Raw genomic sequence first — 13774 nt, forward strand, 5'->3', positions numbered from 1 at the left:
GCAGTGAGTTGGGGCTCAGCCCTGTCCCCATGCTGGAACACAAACCCACTTGTGGAATGTGGAATGATGTGCTGGAAAGGAGCCCAGGATGAGACCTTTCTCCTTTAGTGAGGAAAACACAGCTGGTCATTTGGTTGCTCTAGAAGAAGAGAGATGGGGTTCTTTGGTTATCACTGCGTGCTGCATATTCCACCAGCAGCCCTCTGCTTTTACTAATGTGGTGCACAACGTGCCTGATCCTCCCTCAGTTGTGAGCCTGGTGGAAGCATGTCCTGTTTTCCATTTGTTTATTAATTTATAATCTTGTTTTTAGCCTCTGCAAAGCTTGATATTGGTATAGAGCCTGGGAAACGTGCACAGAGCAGAGTAACAGATAGTTGTGATTTGGTTACAAGGCAATAATTTAAGTGGACAGGTTTAGCTGATAACATAAAGCACACGAGAGAAATCGCTTTGGTTTATAAATGTCATCAGAGCCCCTGTGAGGGAGCTGCTGCCTGGTGCTGCTGCTCCAGCCAATATATTATAAGGAGATATAAACAGATGTTTGAAAAAATCTGGCTGACCAAGATGAAAAGAATGGGGCTATAAATTAAAGTCTTCCTCAGCGTCTCTTTAAGCATCTTTATGGACAGTGCGCATCCAAATGGAGGAGTGCCAGTGCTCAGAGGGACCTCCAGGTGCTTTGGGCTGCAGAGGCAGCACCCAGGGGTGGGACAGCTTGTGGGGACAGCAGTGTCCGTCAGAGCTGGCATGGGAGACCAAAGCCTGTCCTGGTGCTTCTGCAGCTGATAAAGGGATTAAATCAGGAGCAGGAATAACACCATCCCTGCAGCGTCGCCAAAGGATCAGTGTCTCCTGTTTGGAAAGTAAACGCTGTTGCTCTGCTTTGACATTTATTCCCAATAAAGACCTTGTCATTTGTGCAGTGACAAGGATTTTATCATTTGGGAGTACTTTTCCTGTTGGACACTGTCTTTTTGGCTGTGAGGCAGCTGAGTGCCTGAGGAGCAGGTGGGAGGCACGTCCCCAACAGCGGCATTGGGAGCTCTGCTCACACCCTGGGGCTTTCTCCTGATCCATCATCCCAAGGCAATGCAATAACACCTATTCCAACTGAGAGCAGGTTCAGATTGGATACTGGGGAGGAATTGTTCCCTGTGAGGGTGGGCAGGCCCTGGCACAGGGTGCCCAGAGCAGCTGTGGCTGCCCCTGGATCCCTGGCAGTGCCCAAGGCCAGGCTGGACATTGGGACAGTGGGAGGTGTCCCTGCCATGGCAGGGGGTGGCCCTGGATGAGCTTTAAGGTTCCTTTCCACCCAAGCCATTCTGTGAGTCTGTGATCTTATTTTTAATTGATTTTAATTTATTTTAGTTGTGGTTAAAAAAATCCCAAGAGTGGGATATTTTTTAATTGGTAAGGGTTCCAAACCAATTGTGGGAGCAGGAATTTGCTGCTTCCCTCTCCACAGCTGGAACCCTTCTGGCAGGTTTGTGGAGGGGATTTCACAGCTATTTCTACTCACTCGGTAGTTGATTTAGAGCTGAAAATCACTTGAATGGAAACTCTTCTTTCCCTTTATGAGGAGCAAGGGATGAGGTCTGGCAGCTGTAGGATTTGCAGCTCTCAGGGAAGAGGGACTATTCAGTAACACATCTATGAAGTGCCTACCTGTGGATACACATATTTTATTTGTCTGAGGTGTCAAGGAGAAAAAATGTTACGAAATGGCTTAAATGAAAGCGTGGTTTTGTATTTTTTCAATTGAGTTTCATTTCTCAAATGCAACTTAATGCAAACAATAAGTAAAAAATTAATTTCTCTCGGGAAAAAGGTATTAACAGAATGGTTCTGTTTTAGCAGCATGTGAAGCTGTGTAATTGCTTACACATGTATTGCTCCAGTGTGTGCTCCCAGTTGTTGAATAGTATCAAATTATAGGAATCAAAGAGAATCAACTATTTTTAAGGGAAATGTCTAGAAGCTACATACTGAAACATGATTAAAATTCAGTATTTCCAGCTTACTTGTCTAAATCAGCAATTTTAATCACATTATTCAAGCCAACCCACCCTCAAACACACTTTTGACTTCAAAATACCCCAAACTAAATAAGACAGAAGACCTTCCTTGAGCAGCTGTAACATTTTTATGTGTCAGTGTCAATCTTTTTGTTGAAAACAGAGATGTTTTTCATGGTTTATTTATTAAAGCAGCGCATTTGTCCTGCTGTGCCATGAACCTGGGCTGCTGTGCTGGGTGGGGAGGGGAAATCTCTGGAGCACCAAGAGCTGCTTAAACACATCAGGGCTGTGAGTTTTGCTCTGGGGTTCGGATGCTCCTGGTTAAATCCCATTTAGTGTGCAAAGGAGGAGCAGGAAGGGTTTGTGCCTGGGCTGATGCAGCCTCGGGGATTTGACTGTGCTGGGGGTGCAGCTCATGAGCACCAGGCCTGGGTTTGGTTTTGTTTTCTGCTTGCTGATTAGACAGATGAGCAATGCCATGGTTGACTCTCACATTTAAAAGGGAAATGTTAACAGAAGTTTAATAGTTGTGTTTTACCCCCTTGTGTTGTTATCAGGGATGCCCTGGGTTTGGGACATTTGGGAGGGTCACTCGTTCCTGTGGCAGCACCTGAGCCCCACTCACGGTGTCAGGAAGGGATTTCCACCCCTGGGCAGGGAAGGAGGAGTCGATGGACAGAACTTTGGGGGTACTAAAGGGTTAAAAGGTGAAACCTCCCTGGTGTGGGTGAGCACATGGTGGGAAAATCCTCTGCTCCCAGCGCTGTAATCTTTTCTCTATTCCAACTGCTGTTGTATTTCTGATAAGGTTTTAATAAACCTTTTAAATTTTTTGGAAGTGAGTAGCATTTCTCACACTGAGAACAGAAACAGGAGGGCTGGGCCCCCCAGTCCCCCACCCTTCTGGAGCCTGCTCCTGTGCTTTCCCTTTGGGTGATTCCCTCGATGGGATTCCATCCACCTCCTTCCCCTCCCTGGCAGGCTGCTGTGGCTGGATGCAGCTGGAGCTGTGCTGTGCTCCCTGTCAGGGGCCATTCCCGGCTGTGTGACAGCCCAGAGCTGCCACAGCCACTGCTGGGGCTGTGACCTGGCCTGCCCAGCGCTGGTGGCACGGTCAGGAACGCTTTGGGCTTTGGGGGGAGGCAGCCGGGCCCTGGCTGTGTCTGCAGAGGAGGGGATCGTCCTCCCACCTCCCGTTCAGCCCGCAATGGCATTTCATCCTTCAGAGCCTGGCCTGGAAGGGACCTCACAGCTCACCTTGTTCCACCTCCCTGCTGTGGGCAGGGACGTCTCCCACTAGAGCAGGTCAGCATTGGCTGTGTTTTCCTTGCTGGCAGAGCCCTGTCCTGGTGTTGCCAGAGTCAGGGACGGGAGATGTGATGTTGGCCTTTTAATGGAGATCCTACAAACTCCTTTCTGACCAGCACTCCACCGCCAGCAAGGGGCACACATTGGTGAGGGCACCAAATTCCTGCAGAGCCCGATCTCTCAGCGTGGGAGGATGCTCCCATAGATAGACAGAGATTAAAGGTCCTGTGTATCACAAATTTAAGGAGCAGGAGAAGGTTGGGATCTGTCCATGGAAAGCATTCCAAGTGTGGAGGAGGAACATGTAGCCTATCCTCCCCTAAAATGGGGAGATAATCACACCTGTCCTCTCACATATGCAACCAATGCAGCTTCCAGTGGACAGGACTGATGGAGAGAAAGGGAGTCTACCAGAAATACAAACCTTGTTTTAATAGGAAATCCTCCAAGATGGATTTTCCTGCATTTTCTAAAAGCATTTATACCTATTGGATGACTACAGGCTTTGAAATGTTTGTGTGTGAATTGTGACAAACATCCCAGTCTTACACAGGAGGGACCAGATCCTTTGATCAGGGAAATGTCTCTTTGGTCTTGAACAGCGAGGGATCGATCCATTTGTTCCCAAGATCAGAGATTTTATCTGTGAGTACATGTACTTATTCTACAAAATAATTACCCTTGCCTTCACTTCCCTTTGGTAGGAGATGCTCCCTGTCTCCTGCAAGCTGTTACTCTATCCCAAGTATCTTTTTAGGTAAAAGGAAGAGAGAAAGTAAAGGTTGAATAAGAAATCCTCCTCAGAAGGGGGGAGATGAGCAGCTTTGGTCTGTCTGTCCATCTGTGAGCAGCTCTGTGGCTGTTCACCTGCATCCTTGCTGTCCTGGGCAGGCAGAATTCCTGCATTAGGAGAAGAAGAAATGCCATCAAGAGGTAGCAACAAAATATTGCCTCCCTTTGATCCCAGTGCTGGGCTGGCCATTGAGATGTGTTTGGTGAAAACCACTCTGAATTTCCTAACTTTTCTGCATTTAAAACTGAAGGTTAATGTATTCTGTGTATTTTTGTTGGCAGATAGTAGTGATCATAAATTCCTTTTAATACAGTATTTCTACACCAGCACAGCCTTGATGTGCAGCATACCTGGCTGTACTCTGCGGGATGCTTTGATTTCCCTTTGGCAGCTGCATTTTATTCTGTCTGCCCTAATCAGACATAATTCCCTTTTCTCCATGTAGCCTCCAAATCCACTCCTAGTGTGGAGTTTTAGTGCTCTGCTAGGACCTGGGCTAGAAGGGAGGGAATCAGTGTCTGCTGGGCTCAGGGTTCCACCTCCACTGTGGATCAGAGCCAGCCTGGCAGCAGAGGGACACCTTGGGTGGCTCAGGGTGGCAATTCTGGGAGGGAAAAGCAGCACTTCAGGGCTGCTGCTGCATGGGAGGAGGTCAGTGGTAGATATCCCACTCCTCACTGTGCAGGATGGGGAGGAGCTGCTCCCAAGGAGGAGCACATGTCTTCAGTTCCCAGTTCCTCCCCAAGCTGGAGCAGTGAAGTGCTCTGAAATAACGTGACCTTTGCTTGCAGGTCAGGCTGTTCCTGCAGGGTCACATGTGCAGCTGAACCTGCAGACAGGAGAGAGAGAAGCCAAACTCCCGGACAGAGAATATGGGGAAGGTGACACGAGAGAAGAGAGAAGAAGAAAAAGGTACAGTTATACAAGGCTTTGGGTTGGGTGGGCTGTGGTATTCATGCCTTTTATTAGAGGCCAGGTTCCCTGGTACACTCAATTCCTGCATCTTCCAGAGACTTCATTGCTGGATGAGGAGCTCAGCAGTGCTGAAAGCAGAGGCCTGTCCTTTGTGTTCCATTTGGGATGGCAGTGGAAGCACCCTGAGTGCACTTTCAGAGCACTTCATGGCTTCTCATGCCACGACATCAAAACAGCTTCCACACAGCCTGTGGAGTTCTGGCAAAGTCTTTGGGTTGTCCTTGATTGGCTGTGTTTGGAGTGTGATGGTTCTCTTTGCGCTTTTTAGGCCAGGCTACTTCCAGGACACTGTCTTTTGGAATTTATCTGCTGCAATCTAAAAACCTTTCTCCCGTACTGCGGTGATGACATCTTGTACTGCAACATGCAAAATGATTTGAGCTTCTGCTCAAACTAATGTTGCCTTAGCTAGGCTGGCATAAAGGTGTAAGAATATCCTAATGGTTGATGCCTCGGCCATATGTGCAATGGTACGGTTTGGGGAAAGTGACATGAGGGATGAGAGAAAGAGGAAAAAGAGACCTGCAAGTCATTGGGTTAGATAGCCTGTGAAATTTATGCCGTTTATTGCAGTCCAGAATCTCTGGAGCACATAATTCCTCCTCTTCCTGAGATTTCATTGCTGAGTGAGGAGCCCAGCAGTGCTGAAAGCTGAGGCCTGTCTTTTGTGATCCCTTTGGGATGGCAGTGGAAGTGCCCTGAGTGCACAATCAGAGGCACCTTCATGACTTCTCATGCCACGACACCAATACTAAATGTGCAAGGTGGCTTCCTTGAATGACATGTAGTCCTTTGAAATATCTGCAGGCAGTGGTCTGAAACTGCTTTCTGAGCCTGCTCCTTGGTATCATCTGTGAGGGGCTGAGGGCTGGCCTGAGCCCGGTGCTGTGTCCCACTGGGAGCAGCCGCACAGGCTCACGTGCAGAGCAGGCACTGCCAGAGGCCCTGGAGATCTCACCTGCTCTGCAGCCAGCATTGTCAAGGTGCTGTAAACCTCAGCTGGTGCTGACTTTCCCCTTGGACCCCTTGGTTTAGTCACTATGGGGAATTTCTTTCCTGAAGCCCGTGGGGTTTCCTGCTGGCAGCTGTGCTGGGGATGCTCGGGGAGTGTGGGGCTTTGGGGGCAGCTGCCCGGGCAGGGGCTGAGCTGGGGGCCCTGTTGGGCCCATGGCCCCCAGCAGCAGCAGCAGCAGCAGCAGCAGGCGCAGGGCCCAAAGCCCCGTGCCCCCTGGCCAGCACAGGCTGCCCTGTCCCTGCAGCTGTCACCCGAGTGGGGCCCAGGGGCCAGTGGCCGCTGGCAGCAGCAGGAATGCGAGCAGGGTGAGGATGCCCTGGCTTGGCTTTTGTCTCTGGAACAAAGCGGGCTCAGGGCAGTGCAGAGCAGGCTGGGAAGCAGAGCCCAGGGCCTTTGTAGGCTGCAAGGCTTAAAGATCAGCCCCTGCAGCAGCCCAGGTGCAGGTGGCCCAGTTGCCAAGGCTGTGGTGGGCTTGAGAGCGTGCAGGTGGATTTTGCATGGCTGTGGCCTGACGGCGGCTCTGGGCCCAGGAGTGCCTGTGGCTGCAGCAGGAAGGGTGGCTGAAGGTTTGCTGCCTGCTTTGGTGGCATGGCTGCAGGGGCCAGTGCTGTGAGAGCTCCCTGTGTGAGAGCTGGTGAGAGCTGAGCTCTTGGGGACAGCGCTGTGCCCCAGGCCAGGAAGAGCAGCAGTGCCCAGTGCCAGGAGTGGTGTCAGTGGGAGCCCCTGTGCACATGGACCCCCAGCCCCGGTGTGGCCGTGCCAACACCCCCAGGGACCTCCAGCCCCGGGAACTCGGAACAAGTGGAACCCACAAGTGTGCAAAGGCTGCCTGTGCCCAAAGGAATGGCCAAGAGAAGTCAGGTTTTAAAAAGAAACAGTATTTATTTGCCAAAGATCGGCAAATCTTGGATTTACACAACATGTGTCATTATAACAATTGTTATAACAACAACAACACCAACAATGTACAGAACATATTTACACGGGATCCGATGGGCTAACAATCTTCAAAACGTATTTACAGAGAACTTCAAATGGAAGGAACGTGTTTGCAGAAATCTTCTAAACTTTCAAACGTATTTACAGAAATCTTCAAAAGTTTCAAACGTATTTACAAAGGCGTGGCATCTGTGCCATCATGAGTATCAGTCCTGGAAGAAAGGAAGCAGCAGAGCTGGACTCAGCTGGCAGCACTGGGCCCAGCAGGGCTGGCAACTGGGCCCCAGGGGCTGGGCCGGGGCTGGCAGGGCTGGCGTGGCCCCAGGCAAGCGCAGGGCAGGCCGGGGCTGGTGCTTGTGGCAGCACAATCCAGGCCCCCTGCGGGCACCGTGTCCCTGAGCGGGGCCATCCAGCCCAGCCCCAGCCTGGCGTCAGGGGACCCAGTGTGTGTGTGGGCAGGGCGTGGGAAGCGTCTGCCTGTCTTACCTGTGGGGCTGCATCTTCATCCAAGGACCATGGGCTCCTCCTCATCCTTTATGTCAACTTCCATCTCCTCTGTGTTATCCTCCTCATCCACCTCCATCTCTTCGATGTTGTCCTCCTCGTCTACTTCCATGTCCTCAACAGGGGAGGACATGGAAGTAGAGGAGGAGTCCACCTCCATCATCTCTTCCTCATCCAGGCCCAGGTCCACTTCCATCTCCTCCACAGTGTCTCTGTCAGTCTGCAAGGGGCAGCACAATCTCCCAGTGGGCTTCCTGTCCCACACCATCCATTCCCACATGGCTGCAGCCTGCCCAAGCTGGGTGCCCCCTGCCTGGCATGGCACTGTACCTCCATTGGCACAGCAGAGCACATCCTGCTGGGATCGGCGTTCCAGAGCAGGCGGCAGAAAAAGCCCAGGCAGCAGCAGCAGCTCAGCGCTGAGGGTCAGAGTGCAGGGTGAGCAGCAACTGACCCTTGGCAGCCGGTGAAGTGTCTGCTGTGCTCGTTTCCGGGTCCTGGACGTTCCACCTGGAACCCTCTGGGAGCTGTGATGTCACTGAAGTTTCAGGGGTGCTGTGCAGAGGGAGATGGGGACTGCAGAATGATCAAATCCTTGAATGGTTTGGCTTGGAAGGGACCCTTAAGATGATGTGGTTCGAAGCTGAGCAATCTCCCAGCAGAGCAGGTTGCTGCGGCCCCTGTCCCACCTGGCCTTGGATATTGCTGGGGATGGGGCCTCTCCACAGCCTCTCTGCACTGGTCCCTGTGTCAGGGACAAGCACGCTGAGAGTAAAGAACTTCTTCCCATCATCAAACCTCTTCCAACTCTTGCAGTTTTATCCCATTCTCCCTTGTCCTGTCACTACAGTTCTTGACCAAGAGTCCTCTCCCACTTCCCTGTGGGTCAGGCTGTTCCTGCAGGGTCACACGTTTGGCCTAATCTGCAGACAGGAGAGAGAGAAGCCAAGTTCCCAGTAAGAGAGAATTGGGAAAGTGACATGAGAGATGAGAGAAGACGGGAAATGTAGAAAAATGCAAGGTATTGGTTTGGGTGGGCACCGGGATTCATGCCTTTTATTAGAGGCCAGGTTCCCTGGTGCACTCAGTTCCTGCCTGTCCTGAGGCTTTATTGCTGGGTGAGGAGCTCAGCAGTGCTGAAAGCTGAGGCCTGTCCTTTGTGTTCCCTTTGAGATGGCAGTGGAAGTGCCCTGAGTGCAGATTGAGAGGCACCTTCATGGCTTGTCATGCCACAACACCAATACTAAATGTGCAAGGTGGCTTCCTTGAATGACATGTAGTCCTTTGAAATATCTGCAGGCAGTGGTCTGAAACTGCTTTCTGAGCCTGCTCCTTGGGATCATCTGTGAGGGGCTGAGGGCTGGCCTGAGCCCGGTGCTGTGTCCCACTGGGAGCAGCCGCACAGGCTCACGTGCAGAGCAGGCACTGCCAGAGGCCCTGGAGATCTCACCTGCTCTGCAGCCAGCATTGTCAAGGTGCTGTAAACATCAGCTTGTGCTGACTTTCGCCTTGGACCCCTTGGTTTAGTCACTATGGGGAATTTCTTTCCTGAAGCCCGTGGGGTTTCCCACTGGCAGCTGTGCTGGGGATGCTCGGGGAGTGTGGGGCTTTGTGAGGAGCTGCCCGGGCAGGGGCTGAGCTTGGGGACCTGTTGGGCCCATGGCCCCCAGCAGCAGCAGCAGCAGCAGCAGCAGCAGGCGCAGGGCCCAAAGCCCCGTGCCCCCTGGCCAGCACAGGCTGCCCTGTCCCTGCAGCTGTCACCCGAGTGGGGCCCAGGGGCCAGTGGCCGCTGGCAGCAGCAGGAATGCGAGCAGGGTGAGGATGCCCTGGCTTGGCTTTTGTCTCTGGAACAATGCGGGCTCAGGGCAGTGCAGAGCAGGCTGGGAAGCAGAGCCCAGGGCCTTTGTAGGCTGCAAGGCTTAAAGATCAGCCCCTGCAGCAGCCCAGGTGCAGGTGGCCCAGTTGCCAAGGCTGTGGTGGGCTTGAGAGCGTGCAGGTGGATTTTGCATGGCTGTGGCCTGACGGCGGCTCTGGGCCCAGGAGTGCCTGTGGCTGCAGCAGGAAGGGTGGCTGAAGGTTTGCTGCCTGCTTTGGTGGCATGGCTGCAGGGGCCAGTGCTGTGAGAGCTCCCTGTGTGAGAGCTGGTGAGAGCTGAGCTCTTGGGGACAGCGCTGTGCCCCAGGCCAGGAAGAGCAGCAGTGCCCAGTGCCAGGAGTGGTGTCAGTGGGAGCCCCTGTGCACATGGACCCCCAGCCCCGGTGTGGCCGTGCCAACACCCCCAGGGACCTCCAGCCCCGGGAACGCGGAACAAGTGGAACCCACAAGTGTGCAAAGGCTGCCTGTGCCCAAAGGAATGGCCAAGAGAAGTCAGGTTTTAAAAAGAAACAGTATTTATTTGCCAAAGATCGGCAAATCTTGGATTTACACAACATGTGTCATTATAACAATTGTTATAACAACAACAACACCAACAATGTACAGAACATATTTACACGGGATCCGATGGGCTAACAATCTTCAAAACGTATTTACAGAGAACTTCAAATGGAAGGAACGTATTTGCAGAAATCTTCTAAACTTTCAAACGTATTTACAGAAATCTTCAAAAGTTTCAAACGTATTTACAAAGGTGTGGCATCTGTGCCATCATGTGTATCAGTCCTGGAAGAAAGGAAGCAGCAGAGCTGGACTCAGCTGGCAGCACTGGGCCCAGCAGTTCTGGCGTGGCCCCAGGCAAGCGCAGGGCAGGCCGGGGCTGGTGCTTGTGGCAGCACAATCCAGGCCTCCTGTGGGCACCATGTTCCTGAGCGGGGCCATCCAGCCCAGCCCCAGCCTGGCGTCAGGGGACCCAGTGTGTGTGTGGGCAGGGCGTGGGAAGCATCTGCCTGTCTTACCTGTGGGGCTGCATCTTCATCCAAGGACCATGGGCTCCTCCTCATCCTTTATGTCAACTTCCATCTCCTCTGTGTTATCCTCCTCATCCACCTCCATCTCTTCGATGTTGTCCTCCTCGTCTACTTCCATGTCCTCAACAGTGGAGGACATGGAAGTAGAGGAGGAGTCCACCTCCATCATCTCTTCCTCATCCAGGCCCAGGTCCACTTCCATGTCCTCCACAGTGTCTCTGTCAGTCTGCAAGGGGCAGCACAATCTCCCAGTGGGCTTCCTGTCCCACACCATCCATTCCCACATGGCTGCAGCCTGCCCAAGCTGGGTGCCCCCTGCCTGGAATGGCACTGTACCTCCATTGGCACAGCAGAGCACATTGTGCTGGGATTGGCGCTCCAGAGCAGGCGGCAGAAAAAGCCCAGGCAGCAGCAGCAGCTCAGCGCCGAGGGTCAGAGTGCAGGGTGAGCAGCAACTGACCCTTGGCAGCCGGTGAAGTGTCGGCTGTGCTCGTTTCCGGGTCCTGGACGTTCCACCTGGAACCCTCTGGGAGCTGTGATGTCACTGAAGTTTCAGGGGTGCTGTGCAGAGGGAGATGGGGACTGCAGAATGATCAAATCCTTGAATGGTTTGGCTTGGAAGGGACCCTTAAGATGATGTGGTTCCAAGCTGAGCAATCTCCCAGCAGAGCAGGTTGCTGCGGCCCCTGTCCCACCTGGCCTTGGATATTGCTGGGGATGGGGCCTCTCCACAGCCTCTCTGCACTGGTCCCTGTGTCAGGGACAAGCACGCTGAGAGTAAAGAACTTCTTCCCATCATCAAACCTCTTCCAACTCTTGCAGTTTTATCCCATTCTCCCTTGTCCTGTCACTACAGTTCTTGACCAAGAGTCCTCTCCCACTTCCCTGTGGGTCAGGCTGTTCCTGCAGGGTCACACGTTTGGCCTAATCTGCAGACAGGAGAGAGAGAAGCCAAGTTCCCAGTAAGAGAGAATTGGGAAAGTGACATGAGAGATGAGAGAAGACGGGAAATGTAGAAAAATGCAAGGTATTGGTTTGGGTGGGCACCGGGATTCATGCCTTTTATTAGAGGCCAGGTTCCCTGGTGCACTCAGTTCCTGCCTGTCCTGAGGCTTTATTGCTGGGTGAGGAGCTCAGCAGTGCTGAAAGCTGAGGCCTGTCCTTTGTGTTCCCTTTGAGATGGCAGTGGAAGTGCCCTGAGTGCAGATTGAGAGGCACCTTCATGGCTTGTCATGCCACAACACCAATACTAAATGTGCAAGGTGGCTTCCTTGAATGACATGTAGTCCTTTGAAATATCTGCAGGCAGTGGTCTGAAACTGCTTTCTGAGCCTGCTCCTTGGGATCATCTGTGAGGGGCTGAGGGCTGGCCTGAGCCCGGTGCTGTGTCCCACTGGGAGCAGCCGCACAGGCTCACGTGCAGAGCAGGCACTGCCAGAGGCCCTGGAGATCTCACCTGCTCTGCAGCCAGCATTGTCAAGGTGCTGTAAACATCAGCTTGTGCTGACTTTCCCCTTGGACCCCTTGGTTTAGTCACTATGGGGAATTTCTTTCCTGAAGCCCGTGGGGTTTCCCGCTGGCAGCTGTGCTGGGGATGCTCGGGGAGTGTGGGGCTTTGTGAGGAGCTGCCCGGGCAGGGACTGAGCTCGGGGCCCTGTTGGGCCCATGGCCCCCAGCAGCAGCAGCAGCAGCAGCAGCAGCAGGCGCAGGGCCCAAAGCCCCGTGCCCCCTGGCCAGCACAGGCTGCCCTGTCCCTGCAGCTGTCACCTGAGTGGGGCCCAGGGGCCAGTGGCCGCTGGCAGCAGCAGGAATGCGAGCAGGGTGAGGATGCCCTGGCTTGGCTTTTGTCTCTGGAACAATGCGGGCTCAGGGCAGTGCAGAGCAGGCTGGGAAGCAGAGCCCAGGGCCTTTGGAGGCTGCAAGGCTTAAAGATCAGCCCCTGCAGCAGCCCAGGTGCAGGTGGCCCAGTTGCCAAGGCTGTGGTGGGCTTGAGAGCGTGCAGGTGGATTTTGCATGGCTGTGGCCTGACGGCGGCTCTGGGCCCAGGAGTGCCTGTGGCTGCAGCAGGAAGGGTGGCTGAAGGTTTGCTGCCTGCTTTGGTGGCATGGCTGCAGGGGCCAGTGCTGTGAGAGCTTCCTGTGTGAGAGTTGGTGAGAGCTGAGCTCTTGGGGACAGCGCTGTGCCCCAGGCCAGGAAGAGCAGCAGTGCCCAGTGCCAGGAGTGGTGTCAGTGGGAGCCCCTGTGCACATGGACCCCCAGCCCCGGTGTGGCCGTGCCAACACCCCCAGGGACCTCCAGCCCCGGGAACGCGGAACAAGTGGAACCCACAAGTGTGCAAAGGCTGCCTGTGCCCAAAGGAATGGCCAAGAGAAGTCAGGTTTTAAAAAGAAACAGTATTTATTTGCCAAAGATCGGCAAATCTTGGATTTACACAACATGTGTCATTATAACAATTGTTATAACAACAACAACACCAACAATGTACAGAACATATTTACACGGGATCCGATGGGCTAACAATCTTCAAAACGTATTTACAGAGAACTTCAAATGGAAGGAACGTATTTGCAGAAATCTTCTAAACTTTCAAACGTATTTACAGAAATCTTCAAAAGTTTCAAACGTATTTACAAAGGCGTGGCATCTGTGCCATCATGAGTATCAGTCCTGGAAGAAAGGAAGCAGCAGAGCTGGACTCAGCTGGCAGCACTGGGCCCAGCAGGGCTGGACCTGGGCCCCAGGGGCTGGGCCGGGGCTGGCAGGGCTGGCGTGGCCCCAGGCAAGCGCAGGGCAGGCCGGGGCTGGTGCTTGTGGCAGCACAATCCAGGCCCCCTGCAGGCACCGTGTCCCTGAGCGGGGCCATCCAGCCCAGCCCCAGCCTGGCGTCAGGGGACCCAGTGTGTGTGTGGGCAGGGCGTGGGAAGCGTCTGCCTGTCTTACCTGTGGGGCTGCATCTTCATCCAAGGACCATGGGCTCCTCCTCATCCTTTATGTCAACTTCCATCTCCTCTGTGTTATCCTCCTCATCCACCTCCATCTCTTCGATGTTGTCCTCCTCGTCTACTTCCATGTCCTCAACAGTGGAGGACATGGAAGTAGAGGAGGAGTCCACCTCCATCATCTCTTCCTCATCCAGGCCCAGGTCCACTTCCATGTCCTCCACAGTGTCTCTGTCAGTCTGCAAGGGGCAGCACAATCTCCCAGTGGGCTTCCTGTCCCACACCATCCATTCCCACATGGCTGCAGCCTGCCCAAGCTGGGTGCCCCCTGCCTGGAATGGCACTGTACCTCCATTGGCACAGCAGAGCAC

At 53.5% G+C, this 13774-nt stretch overlaps 1 protein-coding gene across 1 annotated transcript in view; it reads left to right on the forward strand.

Moving 5' to 3' along the window:
- LOC134414047 (nucleotide exchange factor SIL1-like) overlaps positions 1–13774 on the forward strand; it is a 64718-nt gene that overhangs the window by 23606 nt on the left and 27338 nt on the right. The window contains exon 3 of the mRNA XM_063148044.1: positions 4917–5037. Within this exon, the coding sequence (XP_063004114.1) occupies positions 4917–5037 (121 nt within the window). The remainder of the gene's footprint in view (positions 1–4916; positions 5038–13774) is intronic.

The sequence above is a fragment of the Melospiza melodia genome, unplaced genomic scaffold, assembly GCF_035770615.1.
Source record: "Melospiza melodia melodia isolate bMelMel2 unplaced genomic scaffold, bMelMel2.pri scaffold_99, whole genome shotgun sequence".
Lineage (NCBI taxonomy): Eukaryota > Metazoa > Chordata > Aves > Passeriformes > Passerellidae > Melospiza > Melospiza melodia.